This window comes from Sarcophilus harrisii, chromosome 2 (genome assembly GCF_902635505.1).
Source record: "Sarcophilus harrisii chromosome 2, mSarHar1.11, whole genome shotgun sequence".
Taxonomy (NCBI): domain Eukaryota; kingdom Metazoa; phylum Chordata; class Mammalia; order Dasyuromorphia; family Dasyuridae; genus Sarcophilus; species Sarcophilus harrisii.
In genome coordinates this window covers 594177531-594200456 of record NC_045427.1, presented here as the reverse complement: position 1 = coordinate 594200456, position 22926 = coordinate 594177531, and the positions used below count along the sequence as shown (strand labels likewise).

The window sequence follows — 22926 nt, the reverse complement described above, 5'->3', positions numbered from 1 at the left end:
GGAAATATACGTCAGAGACAGCAGAAACTAGATTTTCACTGTATCAGACAGATGCTGTGGAGGGAGGAGGAAAGACGACAGTAGGAAGCTCTTCTGAAGAAGGGAGGCGGGAGGGAGCAGGGCAGGAGATTGTGATTTTTGTTCTGGACATATTTTTTGAGTTTGGGATGTCTGTGGGTATCTATTTTGGGGTGTCTAAAAGGCAGCAGGAAAAGGGAGAGAATAGGACAGGATCTGGGAGCTACATTCAAAGAAATAATTATTTAACCCAAGGGATGTGCTGAGATCGAGGGGAATGTGGGTAGGGGCAGCAATGGCCCAGAACAAAAGGACAAGACATCCTAGAGCACAGCCCTGGAGGGGGGCGTCCCCCAGGTCGTTAGGCCATACAGGTATTTGTAAGACAGATCAAAGCATCACAGATCCAGAGCAGAGCCCACCGGGTCCAACCCGTTCATTTAACAAATAAGGAAACTGAGACTAGGAAGGTCTCACTATCTAGCCAAAGGCGGTCATCCAAGTGGAAAGTGTCAGAGGCAAGCTATGAATGGCAGCTATAACTATTACAAGGGCTCAAAAGCGGTCTCATCTCTCTTTGGATCTTTCCTAGCACTTGACAAGGATCTCTGCACATGGTAATCATGATCATGATAATGACGATAGCTCATCCTGATAGGGCACCTCCTATGTGCCCATTCTTAGCAGAGTTCTAAGAGCTTTACTCAGGTTATTTCAAATTGTTGTTATTCTAGACTTTGGGGAAACACGAAAGACCTTTGAAATGTCATCTCATTCATCTTTCTTCAGACACACTTCAACCACCTCAGACAGTTGAGATTCTCTCTTACATTTTTAAAATCTGTATAAGACCAAAAAAATTCCAGATGCTCCTGGAATCTCTTCTATGGTCTACTACCTCTGTCCAGCCCTAAATCAATGATCCTTTGAGCCTATGAGCTACTTTGAATACTATCCCATATATCCAGCCAAAATCCATCATGATCTAGGGTGAGTCTATTATTATTTCCTTTTGTTCAGCCCTTATTAGGAACAGAACTCTTCTATCCCCTGCTACCAGTACTACAGAGCTTGGTCTGATTATCTTTTTAAAAAATTCCAGTCTGCCAAATCAAAATGACTATCGCTCAAAAAAAAATCCATAGCAGGATTGATAAAGTGCTCCCAATCACATTGCACTCTTTTCCTCTCCACCTATATAAATCCTACCTGTCACTATCATTGTTCTGTAAGAAACAATCAGCAAGATGATTTCAGAAAGGCCTGGAGAGACCTACATGAGGTGATGCTAAGTGAAATGAGCAGAACCAGGAGATCATTGTACATTGCAATGATCAATTCTGATGGACATGGCTCTCTTCAACAATGAGGTGATTCAGACCAGTTCCAATGATCTTGTAATTAGAGAGAGCCATCTACACCCAGAGAGAGGATGATGGGAACTGAGTGTGGGTCACAACATAGCATTTTCACTCTTTTCGTTGTTTGTTTGCTTGCATTTTGTTGTCTTTCTCATTTTTTTCCTTTTTGATCTGATTTTTCTTGTGCAGCAAAATAATTGTGTAAATATATATACATATATTAGATTTAACATACATTTAACATGTATTGGATTACCTGCCATCTAGGGGAGAGAGTGGGGAAAAGGAGGGGAAAATTTGGAATACAAGGTTTTGCAGGGGTCAATGTTGAAAAATTATCAATGCTTTTGAAAATAAAAAGCTTTAATTATAAATTATATATATATATATTGCAAAATAAATAAATAAAGCCTACTTATCCTCCAAAGTCTACCCAAAATCCTGTCTTCTCCATGAAGTCTTCCTTGAATACTCTATTCCATGACAACATTCTTTTCTTGAATTTCTAGAACAGTTACTGAATCGCTCATGTCATTCATTACATTGGCAGGGAGAGAAGAATTCTCTTATATTTTTAAGCCCTTAATTCAGTTTTCAAATCTCTTTTACATGCTATTTCATTTCATCATTTTATCAATTCTCCTGTGCTACAGACTAGGCCCTAGGGATAAAAAATGACAGTTCTTGATATAATAAATTAAAATTAATAGGGCAATGGAACACATACACGGATACAAGTTACAATGAAAAAAGACAAGTGAAACCAAAAAGCATGATGGTAATAAGAGTAATATCTGATATTTCCAAGAGTTTCAGAGTCAAAAAACTTGAGTTGGAATCATTCAGTTGTTTCTGTTATGTTTGATTCTCCATGACCCCATTTGGGATTTTCTTAGCAAAATGGTTTGCCATTTCCTTCTCCAGCTCATTTTACAGATGAGAAAACTGAAGCAAACAAGGTTAAGTGATTTGCCCAGAGGGACATAGCTAGTGAGTGTCTATAGCCAGATTTGAGCATAAGCAAAAAGTCTTCTTGATTCCAAGCCTGGTACTTTTTTCACTAAGTCCCCTGGCTGCCCTTACAAGTTGGAAGGGACCTCAGAAATCAACTTCTAAAAATCATATTAAAAAAAAAAAAAAGCCCTTTTCATTGGGCAAAATATAAGTGGGACGTAATAAAAAAAAATCTTAACTGAAAATAAAACTTTAAAAAGGCTATTTCAACACACTCAACAAATATGTCTTCTTGCCTCTGATTGAATATTTCCATTGAGGGGGAATCTGCTGAATCTCTTGAGGCAACCCATCCTGACTTGACATCCCTCCACTTATTTGCAAGATTTTCTTACTTTAAAAGAACTCTGATTGATGCAATGACAAACCTTGATTCTAGAACACCTACAAGGAAGCATGCTGTCCACCTCCTGCTCCAAGATGATGGATGTGAGATACCGAATCAGAGAGTCATTTTCAGACATGGCTGACATTTTACTGTAATGGGGTCTATTTATCCAGGGGAGGAGTTCTTTGTTTGCTTTGGTTTTGTTGTTATTTTGTGAGGGAGAGAGGGGTTAATTTGGAAGAGGGATTTGAGAAGAAGATAGGTTATTGAAAATGAGAAGGCACCAAAAAACATAGAAGAGATAGAGGGAGATTTAGAAAGAAGATAACAACAAGCAGCATAGCTTTAAAACTAGCATACTGAATTTACTAAATATTTTTTAAAAAGCTCTTTATAATAAAACTTCAGGATTTCATATGAAATCTTTCTTTTTCTATTTTTTGTAGGTAAAAATTCTCATGTTAACTGGTCAGTCAATCAATCAATAAACATTTAAGTGCCTACTATGTGCCAGGCACTGTATTAAGCACAGAGGATACAAAAAGAGGCAAAAGACGATCCTTTCCCTCATGGGACTTAGAAGTGATGTTTGTTAAGTGCAGAATAACAAAAATACATTTTAAAGCAAGATTTTCTTTATATCACATTCCAAGTTGCCTCTTTGCAACTTTTACTCATGGATTCTAGTTTAGCCCTCAATGTGACCAGAACAAATTTAATTTCTATTTCACACGTGACAGCCTTTCAGATATTTACATATCTGTTTATACTCCCAAGTCTTAAATATTCCAAATTCAACCAATTCTCTGAGAATATAGATAGCCTTGAGTTCCTGCACCACACTAGCTGCCCCTCTGCTGAATGTTCTCCAACTCATGCCCTAATTGTGGTGCTCAGAAATGCGATCTGACTACAGCAGAATAAAACGGTCACTTCTTTGTCTCTGGAAGTTATGCCTTTCTTTTGCTTTTTTTTTTTCAAACACACGTAAAGATAGTTTTTAAAATTCACTTTTGTAAGATTTTGTGTTCCATATTTTTTCTTTTTCCTCTCTTCTCCAAGATGGCAAGGAATCTGATATCGATTATATATGAACAAGCACTCTAAACATATTTTCAAGTTATGTCTTTCTTAATAAAGACCAAGATCACATTTGCTTTTTTATTGCCATATCACACCATTAACTTAGACTGAGTTTGTGGCCCACTAAACCCCTCTGATATTTTTAGACAAACTATTGTTTAAGTAAAACTCTTTCATCTTATATTTATTTGCAAAGTAAAATTTTTGTACCCAAGTTTTGAGTCTTTACATTGATTTTGACTGCATTTCAACAGATTCAGATCAATATTCTAGCCTGTAAAAACATTTTGGGATTCTGATTCTCCCATTCAGCACACTGGCTCTCCCTCCTAGCTTTGTGTCATTCAGATTTCAAAAGGATATCATCTTTGCCTTTATTCAAGTTACTGATGAAAAATGTCAAACAGCACAGGATTAAGCACAAATCCCTAGGGTAACAGAGACACTGTTTCTGACCAACTGAACCAGTTCTAAAACTATTCAACTATCCCAATAGCTAGGGGCTCATTGGACAGAGCACCAAGCCTGGAGACAGGTAGACTCATCTTTCTGAGTTCAAATCCAGCCTCAGACACTTATTGGCTGGGTGACTCTGGGCAAGACATTTAACCCTTTTGTCTCAGTTTCCTTACCAGTAAAATAAGCTACAGAAATGAGAAACCACTCCAAGATCTTTGCTAAAAAAAAAAAAAAACCTCAAATGGGGTCATGAAGAATCAGACATGATTGAAAAAACAGCAAGAGACACCTTTCCTGCTTTACCACGGGAATAGCAATTCAGTTTTCTCACAAACTCTGGGAGTTTCTAACAATTCCCTCAGGTTTCTATCACTTCCATCCTAAGAACCATCTCTTCCTTGATGGTGAGAAATCAAATTGACAAGAAAAATTTCCCTTATCATTTAATTTACCTTTTGAAAGATAAAATTGTCATTAAGCAATGTTAAAAATCACTGACTGCTCTGCCTTTGGCAGAAAAAAGGACTAGAATATAATTATTATGTCTTTGTGCTGGGCTTCTGATTTATTTCTCAACCTCTTCATTTCCCCTTCCTGTTCAGAACTATGGATTATAATATACCCCGATGATAAAAATCACCTCAAGTTATTAAAGCTTAAAATTGCAACAAATAACACTGTATTTCTCCTTCTGGGAATCTTTACTCAAATGCTCTCTACCACCATGAGGACCCACCTGCTCTGATTTTTTTTGTTTCTCTTGTATAAGTTATAGAGATATCATTTAGCTGTACAGTCATCCATATCCATACAGACTCATCTCTACCTGTACAGAGCAATTGTCTGGAGGGTTGGATTCCACCAAATCTCAAGGATGCCTATGAAGAAGATCAGATTAGTCTCCTTGCTTCAGAATGCCTAAAACTGCCCTTGCTTGTTGCTTGAACTTTAAGCAGATGTTTGAAGTCTTCAGGTTTTACGCCTAGGTCCTTTTCTGTATTTTGTCTCCTGTGAACTCTAGGTATTTTAACTAACATAAAGCAGAGTTTCGTAAATTTTTTCCACTTGTGATCCCTTTACATCCCAAAAATTGTTACATAACCTCAGGTATAGAGGTATAGAAAATAGGTGTAGAAATCAAATATTTACTGATAATAAATCATAAAGAAATTTATTTTAAAACAATTCTGTAAATAAATAATTTTACCACTTATTAAAGATGAAAGCAAATTTGCATACTAAGGAGATGGATGTGCTTCTTTATTTTTACATAAAGAATTAAATCTTGGTGAAACATTTGATACCTTTCATTGTTGCCAAATTTTTCAGGACCCTCCCAGTCAGTTCCACAGTCCCATATGTAAGCCATATGGGGTCACAACCCACAGTTTAAGAAACTTTGCTATAGATGTATAAAGGCAGTTTTTTTCTTTTTTTCAGATTAAAGCCATTTAGATTAAATTTGTAAAACACTATGGAAATATTCTTACCAAGTTCAATAATAAACATGGGGAAATATTTGATCTTCTTTACTCTGAAGAGCTCAAGAAAGGTTTCATCAATGAGATAACACCAAGTTTTGCCCTATTCTGAGAAAAGACTACCAAAGTTGGCAATATGAAGGCAGTCCATTCCAGAGATAGGGGACATACAAAATATCCAGTCTCAGACATTTACTAGCTGTGAGTCTGGGCAAGTCACTTAATCCTGTTTGCCTCAGTTTCCTCATCTGTTCAATGAGCCAAAGAAATAAATGACAAACCACCCCAAAATGAGAAAACCCAAAATGGGATCCTGAAGGACCAGATATGACTAAAATGACTGCACCGCAATAATACACAGAAGCAAAAGGGAGTGAGATGAGAGCTTAATGTAACTGGAACAGCTCTTTTTTCCTGTAATTGAGGAAGACAAGCTCCAGTGCTCCTCAAGGAAGAAGCTAGAATGGAACCATGAATACTTGGCCCCAGAGAGGCGGTACCACATGGTTCTCAACACTCAGATTAATAAACACACAATGAGAACATGACTCTGGTATTGTTTCTTTCCCCCATATAACCATCCCCCTCTCCCATATTTGGAGTTTTAGAGATGGAATGGACTGGGCCTCGGCCTTGAGCTCTGAAAGGGAGAGCAGCTCTGCTAACTGAGCCTGCTCTGCCAGCAGAACCAAGCACTGGACTCGCCCTGCAGCCAAGAAGCCGGTGATTGGATTGGCTGGACCACGTTCAGAAGAAAACTCAGCAACAACTGCTTTAAACTTGGGCCACTTTCCCTAGGTTGGAACTGAGAGTGTGTCCAGCATTGAGAGAGAATGTTGGTCATTTCTGTTCTGGCTACATTTTCTCAGTAAGTACTTTTGCAAAAGCTCTTTGAAAATTAACTGAAGTTCAGAGTGTGTGGAGAATAGTACAAAATTAGATTAGACAGGACCCAGACCGTGAGGGGCCGTGAATACCATGATAAGATGCTTCTGGTTTTTTTATTTTTACTAAGCCCCTAAGTAGCTAAGTAGTCTTTCATGATTTCTCTTTGCCTAGTCACTAGAACTCTCCTCTTATATTATCTTAAACTCATTTATCTGTTTAAATGCTACAGCCCCCAGTAGATTATATTTCTTTTCTTCTCTGTATCCTCAGCACAGAGCCGCAAGTGAAAAAGCACCTCATAAATATTTCTTGTCCTAGAGCACAAGCAGCCCCTAAGTAGCTTAGGAAGATTTTAGAAAAAGAGGGTGTTCTGATCCCAGTGATATATATTACCATTACTATGGAGGTGATTTAAAGGATGGGAAGGAAGTTCCCCTTCCAGGATGCATATTCATACAGATACCTTGGAGGCCTTGGATTATGCATCTGTAGGGGGAAGGGATCTCAGGGGCCACGTGAGCCACACCCTGCCCTTCCTCTGCCCACTTTACAGAAGAAACCTCTGGAAATGAAGTGGCCCGGATCCTCTGGCTGCAGGGCCAATGCTCAGCACAGCACCTCCCGGGAAAAGCCCCCTGGGTCTGGTGACCAAGGGGCCTCTGAGAAAGCGCTTTCTGTCAGAAGATGAGAGCAGAAGCCAGGCTGCGGGGCAATGAGGGGATGAATGCCTTAATCACAGAGCACGGCTCCTAAAGGGCTGATTAAGAAGAGGAAAAGAAAAACAGTAATCTAAGGCTGCAACAGAACCAAGAACCCCAGCAATCCGGGAGAAGAAGGGATGTTTCGTTTTTAGGGAAGCAAGCATTTCAACTCAATTCACAAGTTCCTTCCACAAGGATTTCTAGTGTGTTTGTTATCTGTACTATACTGTTTATAGACAGAGAAGAAGGAAGGAAGTATAAAGGGTAAAGATCAAGGAGAGAAGAGGGACTACTCAATGAGCCATCTGTCTGTCCCCTCTTCCACACACACACACACACACACTATTTTCTCCCCCATGGTGTGACAATCTCATGGGTCTCCTTTCCTCTCTAGTCCAGAATGGTCTCAAGGTCTATGAACTTGTGTGTGTAGATATATAGATGGATGATAATTCTAAATTTGTCTGTCTGTCTGTCTCTGTCTCTCTTTCTCTGTTAATCTTGTCTCTTGTCTCTCTTTGATTCTCTCCCTCTATATATACATAAGCAAATAGAATAGGTTTCCTTAGTAATCCTACACACATTATTTAGAAAACATTCTGGGAAGGAGTTCACAAGCTTCCCAGTCTGCCAGAGGGGTTCAAGATATACAATAAAATAGGTACTCCCACTTCCTCTCCTCTCCAATCCCCACTCCACAGAGCTGCCAAAATCATCTTCCCGAAGCACCGGTCTGTCTGTGAACTCAAGAATCCTCAGGGGCCCTATTACCTCTAGAATAAAAACCAAACTCCTCTGCTTGATATTTATAGCCCTCCCAAACTGCCTCCAGCTAAGCATTGCAGTCTTATTTCACCTTATTCCCCTTCACACCTTCTACATTCTATCCTTTGGTTAAATTACTTTCTTCCATGCTCATCTCCCATCTCCAAGCTTTTATGCAGGCTGACCCCACATCTGGACGTATAACTCCCTCCTTCTTAGAATCCCCAGTTCCCTTCAAAACCTAGCCTAAGTACCTCTTCCTACAGGAAGTCTTTCATGATTTCTCTTTGCCTAGTCACTAGAACTCTCCTCTTATATTATCTTAAACTCATTTATCTGTTTAAATGCTACAGCCCCCAGTAGATTATATTTCTTTTCTTCTCCGTATCCTCAGCACAGAGCCGCAAGTGAAAAAGCACCTCATAAATATTTCTTGTCCTGGAGCACAAGCAGCAAAGAGCTGAAGGACTCACAAATGGGAGAATAAGCTTTGGAAAGGATGTTAAAAAAAAAAAAAAAGGAAACGCAATTTCATCCTTAGAAGAGAAGGAAAGGGCAGAATGGGTGATGAAAGAAGGCTGAAAATGGGGAGATGAAGCAGCTCAAGATGGATGGTCTCAATCTCCTGTCAGAGAGAAGACCCTCCACTGAGGGAATTCTGTTGGAGATAGAAGCAAAATTGGGGGTTGGAGGACAAGATTTGGAAGCTCTGGGTAACATGAAAGGGAGTAGTCGATAAATGATGAACAAAAGGACTCCTGTGCAGTCACAAGATCCCAGTTAAGGTTGAAAAAAGCAATTTGTGGTAGATCCAGTATGGTGATTTTCCAATTTTCTCCAGCCAAGTAAAAAAAATTTTTTAAATCACTGAGAACACAGAACCTGGGATGGTAGATTGCAGGGATAAGAATAGAAAGTGGGTCAGTGGATCAGGTGGCAGGAACTTCTAATGAACTTCAGGGCTTTATTCGTTATCTAGCCATCCTTGCTTAAAAGGGGGGTAGGAAGTGGGACATCTGTCTCCTCTCCCTAATTAGATTGTAATGTATAATCCCTGTTCTCAAGGGGCTCATTAATTTTCAAATCAATTAATCAATAAGCATCCATTAAGTGTCTACAATATGCTAGGTTTGGGGATGCAGACAAAAAAAAGAAAAAAAGAACCCCAGCCCTTTACAGAAGCTCATATTCTACTAGAGGAAACGACACTACCCCAGTGGATAAGGAATACCTGGAAAATGAATAGGCATTGTTGGGAGAGGGGCCAGATGGAGGGATTGGGATGGGCAGGTGACAGGTGATTGCGCCTTGAGGAAAGCTAGGGATTCTAAGCTCAGGAGGTGAGGGGGAGAGCTTTGCAGGCTCAGGGCAGTCTGTGCACCCCACCCTACCCCAATCCCCCCAAAGCCCAGGAGCAATAATAAACATCGGTGAGAGAATGACGACAGCAGAAGGCAGTTAGTCACCAGGATGTCACTGACTCCTGGTTGACCGGGTTGGTAACGCTGCCTAAACACACACACTGTTTTGTCCTACTTGCACCTTGGTTAATTAACTGCTGACTTTGAGCTCATCCCTATAAACAACACTGCCGGCCACTGAGTCCAGAGGGTCACCCCTGAACTTCAAGAGGGAGGGCTTTAAACCAAGAAAAACCCCTTATTCAGTCCAGCTAGCCCCCAGCAGACTCCTGGGTAAGATTCTCTTAGCCCTGTTTTATGACATGTTACCAAGGAAACCCCAGGGGCAGATTCAAGATGAATGTCCCTTTATGGTCAGCAGCTCCGCCCAGCCCCAGACTCAGATCCTCCCTGCACTTTCCAAATCTCACTGGGTTAATAATTAGAGAACTAAATGGGCAGTTTCTGATTCCAGGGCTTGAAAAGGAGCCCTGACATCCATCTTGCACAACCCCATCGATTTAAGTGGGAAAACAAACCCCACTGTATTAGACAACTGAACTCAGAGCTAGCTCGGCATTTCCTGGTCCAAGTAAAGCCCAAGACCCAGAGATCTGGAGATAAATGGCCTCCCACTCCCAGCCCCAGGGAAAGGAGGACCCAGGAGAGTTTCTGGGGGAGGTGTGAGCAACTGGGCTGTAACCCAAGAAAAATGTCCAGTGAAAGGACGGAGGTTACATAGTGGGAATCATCTGGAAACCTTTCTGAGGCACAGTCGTTGTCCTTCATTCTCAAAGGCGATGCCGGGTGGAAGCAGGGACAGGTGCTACAGCAAGTGTGCAAGTGGGACAAGAGGTAGAGTCCTATGGGGAAGAATGTGGGTTCTGCCCAGAAAGGCCCAAGTGGATGAATGCAGAATGGAGCTCTCAAGTGCCTGAGCCCGCCCCCCTCCTCTCCTACCTATCATATCCGCTCCAGCCCCAGCATCTCCTTTTCCAGGGTCACAGAACCCAGAACCGACCTGTCCAGAGTCACACAGCCAGTAAGCATCTGAGGCCATGTTTGACCTCAGGAAAACGAGTCTCCCTGATCCCAGATTCAGCACTCTATCCATTCTTCCCCCTAACTGCCCTAAAATACATGAATAGCCAGTATTTGTGCCACATGTTTACTGAATAAATTCTCTGCAGAATCTCCCTGTAAATAGGCCCTTCCCAGTACAGAGCCACAACACAGGTAATTAATGTTTTCCCTTAGAGGCTAAGGACGTCATGATCCCCCCGGGAAACGCTGATATTCCCGGATTCTGTAACAGTAACTGCGATTCCACCCCTGAGTACGGCAGCCAGGGAGTCCAATGTGCTACATGATTTGTGAATTCCTCCAACCATACTTCCAGAGGAGACAAATTATGAGCCCAGAGAAAGGACTTGTGAAAGTGTAAGTTGTGATCCCTGCCCTCTCCCAGTATGATATACAGCGTTGGGAGAAAAGCACCAGTTCAACGTCACATGCACTTATTAGGCACCTACTGTAAAAAAGCACCAGTTCAGTTTCACATGCATTTATTAGGCACCTACTATATAAAAAGCACCAGTTCAACTTCACATGCACTTATTAGGCACCTACTATATAAAAGCACCAGTTCAATTTCACATGCATTCATTAGGCACCTACTATATACCACACTAAGTGCTGAGGACACAAATGCAAGTGACCTCAAGGAGCTTCTACTCTACTGGACCAATTGATCCAGCAAGTCAAGCTGTCTCTTTGGATATCACTGCTTCCATAACTGAGGATTTCCTTTCTCCCCGTATTTCTTTCCTACCCCAGCCCTACTTTGCCCTAGTATGTTTCCTCCTCAAAACAAACCCCACTGTATTAGGCTACTGAACTCAGAGCTTTGAGGGTCTTTGAGGAATGGGGATCATTTTGTATTTCTCTTTGTACGTCCCTACAGCCGCATTAAGACTGTACAGAGAAGGAACTGCACAAACCACAGGATTTGGATTCAGAAGCCTGACCCAGCAACCCAAGGCCTGGTCCACAATAAGACATTTAATAAATGTCTGAATGAACAAATGGGTTCAAAAACCAGCTGTTACTCTGTCTTTGTGACTAGGGGTAATCGGCTCCTGCCTCAGTTTCCTCCTCTATAAATGAGAGGTCAGACCACAGTACAGCTCTTCCAGCCTCACCTTGTCTGCTCCTAAGAACCTCACGCTCCAGGTCCCACCTCCTGTTTAGTTACCACCTCGGCTCCTCGGCTTCCCACACGTCTCTGGGGCTGCTCTCTGTTTGTTCTCTGGCGCAGACGCCGCGGTTAATTGCTTCGCTGGGACCTGACTTGTCCTGAAAGCTCCTGCCCAAACCAGACATGCAGGAAACGGACTCATCACCAGAACCAGATGGCGAAGGCCCTCACAGAGACAGCCTCCGGGAAGCTCAGGGCCGGGGAGGAGGGCAGACCGGGTTCCTCTGTGACCTGCCTACTTACACGAGGCTGGGCAGCTGTCAAAGGCTCAGGGGTCAGCGGGGCCAGAATCCAGGGTCCTGGGTCCCCTGGGAACAGACAGGAATGTCTTCTCATGCAGGAGACGACGAGATCCGAATAGCAATGGATGGCACGTCTGGACAAAAGGGAAGGAAAGGCAAGAGTGAATCAGAGCCTAAGATGAAGGGCTCCAAGCGGCTCAGAGAAGAAGGCCGTCACTGCCCCTGCTGCAGGGTCAGGCTCTCCTTCTGCACATCTCAGCCTGCCCCGCACACTCCTGCATCTTGCATCAGGTAGATTGCCAGCAGCCCTGCCTTCCTAGAAGACAGTCTCGTGCCTGATAAAATGTGCATAAAATAGCATCTGATAAAAGAGACATAGCTCAGCAGGGCTGGCTGCCCAAGAATGTCACAAACAATGGGAGAGCAAAGAAATTCAGATCTGAAGTGAGGAGACTTGGATTCTAGACCTGACTTAGGTTACTAAGTGGCCCAGAATCAGGAAGGACCCAGAGATCTTCTAGTACAGTTAATACTCAAACTCTAAGAAACAAAAAAAATAGTAGTTCTTTGGATTTCTATAGGTCTCAGTTTTCTGATCTGGAAAATGGGGACTATAATACTTAACTCACAGGAATGCTGGGCAAAACTAAGGTGAGAATGGATATAAAAGCACTTAGAAAAATATGTAATGTCTTTCAAAGGTGTAAGCGTTGACCCAACCCAACCAAGGGCTAGCTTACTGGGACTCCAAGAACCTCTGCTCTAAAAAGTTCTAGAATCATGGCCCAACATTCGCCAATTGACAAATGATCAAAGGATATTAATAGACAATTTTCAGACGAAGAAATTGAAACTATTTCTAGCGACATGAAAGGGTGCTCTAAATCACTCTTGATCAGAGAAATGCAAATTAAGACAGCTCTGAGATTCCAACCACTACACACCTGTCAGATTGGCTAAGATGACAGGAAAAGATAATGACGAATGTGGAGGGGATGTGGGAAAACTGGGACACTGATGCATTGTTGGTGGAGTTGTGAATGGATCCAGCCATTCTGGAGAGCAATTTGGAACTATGCTCAAAAAGTTATTGAATGGTGGATACCTTTTGATCCAGCAGTGTTACTACTGGGCCTGCATCCCAAAAAGATCATAAAGGAGAGAAAGGAGCCTGTATGTGCAAAAATGTTTGTGGCAGCCCTGTTTGTAGTGGCAGGAAACTGGGCACTGAGTGGATGCCCATCAGCTGGAGAATGGTTGGGTAAATTGTGGTATATGAATGTTATGGATTATTGTTCTGTAAGAAACAATCAGAAGGATGATTTTTGAAAGGCCTAAAGAAAATTACATGAAATGAGCAGAACCATATAATGATCAATTTTGATGGATGTGGCTGTCTTCAACAATGAGGTGATTCAGACCAGTTCCAATGATACTGTATTTGGAGAGAGCCATCCACACCAGAGAGAAGATTGTGGGGACTGATTGTGGATCACAATGATCAATTTTGATGGATGTGGCTGTCTTCAACAATGAGGTGATTCAGACCAGTTCCAATGATACTGTATTTGGAGAGAGCCATCCACACCAGAGAGAAGATTGTGGGGACTGATTGTGGATCACAACATAGTATTTTCACTCATTTTGTTATTTGTATTTCGTGTTCTTTCTCATTTTCCTCTTTTTTGATTTGATTTTTCTTGTGCAACAAGATAATTGTATAATATGCACAATATGTTGGATTTAAAATATATTTTAACATGTTTAACATATTTTGGATTACTTGCCATCTGGGGGAAGGGGTGGGGAAAAGGGGAGAAAATTTGAAACACAAGGTTCTGCAAAGGCTAATGTTGAAGAATTGTCCATGCATGTGTTTTGAAAAATAAAAAGTTTTAATTTAAAAAAAATTTTTTTTTAAAGAATCATGGCCCAGGACTGAGATCCAAACATCCCAACTACAGCCAGGAAAATCCAGCTGAAATATCAACCTGTCAAGCAAAAGCAGTTCACCAATCTCTGGGAGAATCAGAGGATACATCTCTGAGCTCAGGAAAAAGATAGCTACCATCATCCCATTATTGCCGGCTGTGGGAACATTTTGTTTTGAAAACATTATCAGCTAAGGAGTGACCTCAGCTGGCACTTGTGGACTAACCAAGGACTCACAATTCTGGGGCATTCACCTTCACCAACTCAGCAGGAGACTCTGTGTACCCAGCAGAACCCAAGCTCCAGTCTTCACAAGGCCTGGCACCCCTCCAGGATTTGGCTCTGGCTCTCATTTTTAAAGGACTTTGGATGATGGGGAGAGGGAGGAAGAGAGGAATAAGAGAGATAAAGAGAGATGGGGGGAGACAGAAGTGAAAGGGAGAGATTGGGGAGTAAAGGAGAAAAAGGAGACAGGGGATAAAGAGGAGGGAGAGGAAAAAGGGAAGAGGGAAAAAGGGAAGAGGGAAGAAGAGGAAAAAGGGAGAGGGAGAGAAAGAAGGGAAAGGAAGGTGGAGAAAGGGGGAGAGGGAGAAAAGAGAGGAATAAGAGAGATAAAGAGAGATGGGGGAGACAGAAGTGACAGGGAGGGGTTGGGGGGTAAAGGAGAAAAAGGAGACAGGGGATAAAGAGGAGGGAGAGGAAAAAGGGAAGAGGGAAGAGGAAAAAGGGAGAGGGAGAGGGAGAGGGAAAGGGAGAAGGAGAAGAGAGGGAGGGGAGGGAGAGAAGGCTCATCATCAGCTTTGCCTGCTCCTTGCTGCCATGGGGACGATTGGGTTGAACTGCCCAGTCAGCAAATCCATCAATCCCAGCTTCCCTCCTGGCAATCACATCAGCCTCTCTGGCTGGAAAACAACAAGTGCCAGATGTTAAAGTTTCCTCTAGATGTGGCCTACAAATAAGACCTTAGCCAGAGGCCCCCAACTCCCTTAACTGGGCTCTGGATACAAAGGATGGCATACCACATTATAAGCCTTTCCATTTTTAAATTTGAATTTATTTTTGAGGAAATCAGGGTCAGGAGCTTGCCCAGAGCCACACTGCTAGTAAATCTCTGAGGCTGGATTTGAAGAGCAGTGAGCCGTCCACTGCACCATCCAGCTGCCCTTCCTGACCTGGAAACACAGATCAATTCCTCCATCTCCAAAGCTTCATTAGAATTAGAGGCAACAAGAGTGCCGGATTCAGAGTGAGAAGATGGGATTCAAATTCTACTTCAGACAACAGCTTTGTGACCCCACAGGACTTAAAACCTCAATGAACATTAGTTTCCCCCTGTGTAAAATGGGAGTGGTCAGATAGCACCTATTTTACAGGGTTTTCTAAAAATTCCGTTTTATTCTGTTTTCAGTTCTGAATTCTTTCCCTCCTACCTCCCCATTGCAAGGGTAATAACAATACTGAGTGACATTTCCTTGGCATCTAAAGTTTTTACAAAGCTCTTCACTTACTTCTGAGATCTCATTTGAACCCCATTAATCATTACAGGCATTTTCATGCCCGTTTAACAGATGAGAAAACTGAGGTTCAGAGAACATGAACATGGCCAAGTCACTCAATAAGTAGGAGTGGAGGTATCAAAATACCTTGGAAACACTGAACAAAAATATAAATACAACACAACATAGATGATGTTAATCTGTGATTGTCTAGGTCAGTGTGGGGCTGCAGGGATCCTTCTCTTTGAATTAAACACTAGTGATAAAGAAAGCTTCGAACCTGCCCAGAAGGACCTCAGTTCTAATCCAGCTTCAGACGTTTGACATTTACAAATTGTGTGATTCTGGGCCTTAACCCCATTGCCTCTCAACAAATGATTTTTTTTTTTAAAGAAAACCAACCTTATATCTTCTCTGGGTTCAAGCCCCATCTCTAATATATCCTGGCTTTGGACTGTGGGTAATTTTAGGCAATCTCTGAAACTCGAAGGTGGAGGAATGCGTTGAGGAGGGAGATTCTCCATCCAGGGTCTTCTTTATGCCCGGCCCTTATCCCCTGTACCTCTCCCTAAGTGGCAAAGGCAGAATTGGAACCCAGCGATCTTTTCAGGGCCTAAACTGTTGCCCTAAAATATATATACCCACATAAAAAAAAATACCCACAGCAACTGCTCCCTGCTCAGAACCCACAGTGCTTTCCCTCCAAACCACTCATATCAAGTCTTTTCTGACTAGTCAAATGTCCGTGTAAATTTACTGAATCCACAACTGGTATCCAGGGATCATGGGATCATGGACCCAGAGGGAGAAGGGCCCTTAGAAGTCCTCTAGTCCTACTTACTCCTTCATTTTTAGAAGAAATGAAGTAACATTCCCAATGTAACTAGACCAGGGTGTTCTTGGAAATGATTCTCTGTACTTCTTCCAAGGAACCTTGTTATTTTTTTTAAAGCTTTTTATTTTCAAAATACATGCATGAATAATTTTTCAACCTTGACCCTTACAAAACCTTCTGTTCCAAATTTTTTCCTCCTTCCCTCCACCCCCTCCTCTGCATGGCAAGTAGTCCAATATATGCTAAACATTTAATCTTCTTATTGACTTGACTGTTGGCCTAAAGAAAGAAAATAATGGATGCAATTTAGGAGCTAGTGCTTAAAGAAACAGAGCCTGAAAAAATGGGAAAGGGGGACAGTATCACATAACATCCACCACATAAATTTTTCTGAGACAAGACAGGAACCTAGATTTGGAAATGAATATAAGAATGACATGTAAACTCATGGAGGAGTCCCCCTTTCCCATCTCCCTTAGGCTGTAATTAACTTGTAAGCTCCTTGGGGACAGGAGCTTTTGCTCCTTTTGCCTCTTTATGTATCCCCAGTGTCTAGCAGATGTTTATTGATTGTTGATTTTCAATTCAATAAATATTTAAGGGCCTACCCTGTGTCCAGCATTATGCTAGGGACTAGGAGATATTCCAAATGTTGTTGTTTAGTCATTTTTAATTATGTCTGATCCCTTTTGAGGTTTTCTTGACAAAGACATCAGAGCAGTTTGCCGTTTTCTTCTTCAGTTCATTTTATAGAAGAGAAAACTAAGGTAAATAGGGTTAAGTGATGACCCAGTAAGGGTCCAAGGCAGAATTTGAATTCAGGTTTTCCTCTCTCTGGCCTGGTACTCTATCCACTGCCTTAACTAAGTCAGACTTGGAACTAATTGGCCAACCCCAGAGAAACCTTGGGATTTCAGGGTGTTCAACAGACTCTGGTAGTAGATTAGTTTTCAGAACCCAACCAGGCCTATTAAGAAACTGTAATTTAAGATTAGAGGCACATAAAAGTAGAGGGCAGGAGAGGAAGTAACTTTGGGAATGAAATATTTAAAGTGTGGAGAGTAGGGAATGGCTGAACAAATTATGATATCCAAGTATTCAGTAAAACTGATACAGAGCAAAGAAACAGGAGGACCAAGGCAATATACACAACGACCATAATATTACAGATGGAAAGCATATTAAAAGATAATTGAAACAGGTTAAATGCATTGGCCAGAATCAATAAGACCTGAACTCTAACCTGGCCTCCAACACTGACTAGCTGTGTGATCCTAGGCAAGTCACTTAACCTTGACTGCTTCGCTTTCCTTGTCTATAAAATAAACTAGAGAAAGAATGGCAAACCACCCCAATATCTTTGCCAAGAAAACTTCAAATGGGATCGCAAAGAATAGGACATGACTGAAATGACTGAACAAAAACAACAACAACAAATATTAGTTCTGGAAGACAAATGAAGAAATATATTTCCCTCCACCCATTGCTGGAATGGAGGATGGAAAACAATGGCTACTAACTGTTGCTATGGTTAATTAGCTTTTCTTTGTTACAAGGATATGTATGACACAGGCAGGGAAAGTGTTTAGATTATATTATAGAAAATGATTGATTGGGAAAAAAAATCAGTAAAGCTTCAAATAAAAAAATAAAAATAAAAATGAGAATACATATGGATCACATTTACTCAAGGTCATAGAACATCTAGCTATGATCCATGAGGAAATAGGTCTCTAGGATATATCTCTTTGGCCGAATGACATGTGGAAATTGAGAACTTGGCTAAATATGTAGTTAAATGAGGATAATTTAATAAATGATCCAGCCATCCAAAATACACTGGCTAGACTTTTGTGTGTATTTTGATGACTTTTAACACTGTGGATACTAACTGTATTTACTCTCTCCTCTCATGAATAAACTATAAATTCAGAGAGAAGGATTCACTATGAATTTAAGTAGTCTGGGAAGGCTCCATGAAAAGGCAGGGGAGGAGAAAGAGGAGACTAGTCTGTGGATTGTGAAAAAGTAAGATCTGGCTGGAAAGGAAGGGCTTTCAGGAGAGGGAAGTTAAGAACAAACTTGTAAATGCAGGAATGTGGAAGATAGTAGTAAACTGGGAAAGTAAAATCTAAGTTTGCCTGGAATGTGTTTGTATAACAAGGAAGGGAAAGGAAGTATGGCTTTGGGTCCTGATTGTAGAAGAATCCTAAAAAACATTAAAATAACATTCATTGCCTGCTTAAAAACAAGAGAATTTGTTGTTAAATAGGGTTTACTAAATGCAGCAGAAGAATTTTTATTTCGATAGACCACTGGAGAGACCAGGTTAATGAGCAAAGGGAAGGGGAAGAATTCAACATCACTCAAGATGGCACATCTGTGTCGGTATCAGTATCAGCCCAGTCAAATCAAGATGTATTTATTAAGCACCTACTATGTGCCAGGCACAGGGCTCGGTGCCCGGGAGACAGCAAAAGGGCAAAGACAGGTCCTACCTCACGAAACTCCTATTCTAATGGTGACGACAACATGTGAACAACTTTGTTCTAACAAGACACAGACAAGATAAATTGGGGACAGTCTGAAAAGGCAGACACTGGCATTAAAGGAGATCTGGAAAGACTTCTTGTAGGTGGTCAGATTTCTAACTGAGATTTGAAGGAAACTGAAGTTAGGAAAAAAGATAAAAAAGGGGAGAGTTTTAGGCATGTGAGACATCCAGGATAAAATGTCACAAGGAGGGGGATGGAATGTCTTATGGGAGGGGTAACCCACTGGATCAAAGAGAAAGCACATGAAGCTGAGGAAGGTCTGGAAAGGATGGTAGGAAGGGGCTGGATTATTAAAGGTTCAAAAAACCAGATTTTATGTTTGATCCCAAAGGTAACAGGAGTCACTGGAATTTATTGACTGTAAGGGTGGGAAGAAGGAAGGGTGGAGGAAGGGCGTCAACCTAACTTTCACAGGGAAGAAGGTTGCTGAAGTAGAAAGTTCACAGACATTGGGGCCCTACTTTTGACGCTCCCTTTTGTAAAAGGGGGGAGAGGAGGTTTGGTGTATTCTAGACAATCTTTAAGGTCCATTTAAGCCCCAAATCTGTGATCCTTTGACCTCAACTATACAGTAAGAACCTATAAGAACAAGGACATAGCTTTTCCTTGGAGCCTATCAGCGCTCAGTTGATTTTTGTTAAATGAATGTGTTTTTTAATCTACAAGGAAAAGAAAGTAGTTTTGTTGGTTCCAGATTCCCGGGCGGTCAGGGGCCCAGAACAAAGGGCTTCCCCGCTGGGCCCTGGAAAATGTCTGGGGCGCTCGGCAGACACAAGGCATCGCGACTGAGCGGGGAGGGTGGATGGCCGGGGCAGAGCTCCGACTCGGCGCGTGCGTGGGCTGTCACCGTCAGGCGGGACGGGGTGGCAGGCCGCAAGGATGCCCGGAGCTCCGCCGGGAGGGAGAGCTACTCCTTGCGGTTAAGGCGCTTCTTCCCGGTTCGGTCCCACGTCGGGCTCCCGACGGGAGCCGCGCTCCTCCGCCTCGCCCTGACCTCCAGGCCCGGCCTCCAGAAATTCTCGGGATCCCTGGCAGGGGCCGGCCCCAGAGCCTGGGCTGGCTCCTCCTCCCCCCTGGCGCCGGGAAAGGGATTCCCCGCAGAGGAAAACTTTTCTCAGACACTGCGGGGGTGGGGAAGGATCAGGGAGGGTCGAAGGCCCTCCCCCGCCGCGCGGAGGGATGCGCCGGGCTCTCCTCGCCCGCTCCCTCGGGCCTCCTCCCGCCCTTTCTGAAGGGCGACGCACAAAGTCACGCTCCCCGCTCCGGCCGGAGGAGGGGCCCCGGGGCTGCTCCCGGCCCGTCCACCTGCCCCCTGCTGGGAGGGGCACTCCCCCCACCCGGGGCGCCAGACCCTGCCCCCACCCGGCCTTCTCTCGCCGTCGGAGCGGGAAAGCCCCCGGAGAGGGAAGCGGGGGGCGGGGAGGAGGGGTCCCGACTCGCAGGCGCCGGGCGCGGGGTCGCCCGGCCGAGCCGGTCCCTTCCCCCCTCTGCCGCCAGGGGCCCCGCGCTCCGGCGGCCGGAGGGGGCCGGGCTACGGGAGCGCTCCCCCAGACCCACCGGGCCGGCCAACGCGCAGCGGCGGCGGCAAACTGGGGCTCACCCCCAACCCGCGGGTCCGCGCGGCCGAGGCGAGGGCCCGCGGCCGGGCGTTTCGGGAAGGAAATTTACCGGGTCCGTGGCCGGCAATCTCTTGGGCCAGGCAGCTCCGGTGAACTCGCCGCTCCGGGTTCTCTCGGCGTCGTGGCGTCACAATGGGTCGCGTCGGAGGCCCGCCCTCCTCCCGCTCCGAGAGATGGGCGGGAAGGGGGCGAAATCGGGGGGCAGGCCCGGGGCCGCGCTGGTGTGCCCTCCTCCCGGCCAGTCCCTGAGGGGCGGCTCCTCGCCCCAGGTCCCGATTTCCCCGGGACCCCCAGGGTCATCCCCTTCCCCGGGACCCCCGGGGTCGTCCCCTTCCCCCGGGACCCCGCAGGGTCGTCCCCTTCCCCCGGGACCCCGCAGGGTCGTCCCCTTCCCCAGGGACCCCGCAGCGTCGTCCCCTTCCCCAGGGACCCCGCAGGGTCGTCCCCTTCCCCAGGACCCCCGGCGTGTCCCCCTTCCCCGGGACCCCACGCGTCCCTTCCCCAGGGGACCCCGGCGTCGTCCTTCCCCGGGACCCCCGCGGGTCGTCCCTTCCCCGGGACCCCGCGGCGTCTCCCCCCCCGGGGACCCCGGGGGGTCCCCCCCGGGACCCCGGGGCTCCCTTCCCCAGGGGACCCCCCGGCTGTCCCTTCCCCGGGGGACCCCCCGCGTCATCCCTTCCCCAGGGGCGCGGGGTCTCCCCCTTCCCGGGACCCCCGGCGTTCCCTTCTCCCGGGGCCCCCGCGTCTCCCTTCCCCCGGGACCCCCACCCCCTTCCCCCCGGGACCCCGGGCGTCATTTCCCCCGGGACCCCGGCGTCTCCCTTCCCCGGGGACCCCGGGGTCCCCCTTCCCCAGGGGACCCCGGCTCCCCCCCCCGGGGCCCCCGGGGCGGGCCCCCTTCCCCGGGGACCCCCGGCGTCGTCCCTTCCCCGGGACCCGGGGTCATCCCTTCCCCCGGGCCCCGGGCGTTCCCTTCCCCCGGGACCCCGCGTCTCCCCTTCCCCAGGGACCCCGCAGCGTCATCCCTTCCCGGGACCCGCAGGGTCATCCCCTTCCCCAGGGACCCCGCAGCGTCATCCCCTTCCCCAGGGACCCCGCAGGGTCATCCCCTTCCCCAGGGACCCCGCAGGGTCATCCCCTTCCCCCGGGACCCCGCAGCGTCATCCCCTTCCCCCGGGACCCTGCAGGGTCATCCCTTCCCCAGGGACCCGCAGGCGTCCATCCCTTCCCCGGGACCCCGCGCGTCATCCCCTTCCCCAGGGACCCCGTGAGGGTCATCCCTTCCCCAGGGACCCGCGCGTCATCCCTTCCCCAGGGACCCGCGGGTCATCCCCTTCCCCAGGGACCCCGCAGGTCATCCCTTCCCCAGGGACCCGCAGAGGTCATCCCCTTCCCAGGGACCCAGGTCATCCCCTTCCCCAGGGACCCCCAGGCGTCATCCCTTCCCCAGGGACCCCGGGTCATCCCTTCCCGGGACCCCAGGGTCGTTCCCAGGGAGAGTCCCTTCCCCAGGGACCCGCAGGCGTCATCCCCTTCCCCAGGGACCCCTGAGGTCATCCCTTCCCAGGGACCCCGCAGGGTCATCCCTTCCCGGGACCCGGCGTTGGGCCATCCCTTCCCCAGGGACCCCGAGGGTCATCCCTTCTCGGGCCCGAGGTCTCCTTCCAGGGACCCCTATCCCTTCCCCAGGGGACCTGAGGGTCATCCCTTCCCAGGGACCCCTGGGTCATCCCCTTTCCCAGGACCCGCAGGGGTCATCCCCAGGGGACCTGCGGTCATCCCTTCCCCGGGACCCGCAGGCGCATCCCTTCCCCGGGACCCCAAGGTCATCCCTTCCCCAGGGACCGCAGGGTCATCCTTCCCCAGGGACCCTGCAGGGTCATCCTTTCCCCAGGGACCCGCGAGGGCATCCCTTCCCAGGGACCCGCGTGTCCTTCAGGGACCTGGGGTCATCCCTTCCCCGGGACCCGCAGGGTCATCCCTTCCCCAGGGACCCCGTAGGGTCATCCCTTCCCAGGGGACCCGCAGCATCCCTTCCCCGGGACCTGCAGGGTCATTCCCTTCCCCAGGGACCCTGCGCCATCCTTCCTGGACCCGAGCGTCATCCCTTCCCCAGGGAAGCTGTAGGTGTCTGAAGCTTTGAACTCAGGTAGAAGATGAGTCATCCTGACTGGATCACCTAGATATCCAGGAACAGGCAGGACAGCATTAAAAAAAAATCAATTCAGGTTTACAATCTTGACATGGGGACTTCAGAAAAGTGGATGAACTACATGGGAAGTGGACAGTTGACTGTTTCTGTTTAGATAATGGTGTTAAATGGAGGTGTTTGGGCAGAGATGAAAAGTGAAATCAATGATTTGACATTCTTTGAAACATAACGAACCTTTTATTAGACTTATTAATGGCAGATGAAATTTATTCACAAATTTGCCATCAATTCTTCCACACTTTCATATGCTTGTTCTAGAATCAGTTTGCCCTGATTTTCT

The 22926-nt window shown here is 45.8% G+C and overlaps 2 protein-coding genes across 3 annotated transcripts in view; one reads left to right on the top strand and one right to left on the bottom strand.

Annotated features, from left to right (window-relative positions):
* Nucleotides 1-12152, bottom strand: part of OGDHL (oxoglutarate dehydrogenase like) — a 53447-nt gene extending 41295 nt beyond the window's left edge. The window contains exons 1-2 of one of the 2 annotated variants that reach the window (XM_031956269.1): nt 11999-12152; nt 11700-11863 (exon numbers count right to left, since the gene is read on the bottom strand). The gene's annotated coding sequence lies outside the window, so the exon portion shown is untranslated. The remainder of the gene's footprint in view (nt 1-11699; nt 11864-11998) is intronic. The other variant, XM_031956268.1, reaches the window with a different exon arrangement.
* A 7412-nt stretch (nt 12153-19564) lies between these two features.
* On the top strand, nt 19565-22577 carry LOC116421032 (basic proline-rich protein-like). The gene is made up of 2 exons (XM_031949365.1): nt 19565-19856; nt 19954-22577. The coding sequence occupies exons 1-2, from the start codon at nt 19565-19567 to the stop codon at nt 22575-22577; spliced, it is 2916 nt and encodes a 971-aa protein (XP_031805225.1).
* The last annotated feature ends 349 nt before the right edge of the window (nt 22578-22926 follow it).

Coding starts and splice junctions, on each gene's coding strand:
- LOC116421032 (XM_031949365.1), top strand. CDS start 19,565: ATGTCTGGGGCGCTCGGCAGACACAAGGCATCGCGACTGAGCGGGGAG. Junction 19,857..19,953: donor GGGATCCCTGGCAGGGGCCG/GCCCCAGAGCCT, acceptor GGGGTGGGGAAG/GATCAGGGAGGGTCGAAGGC.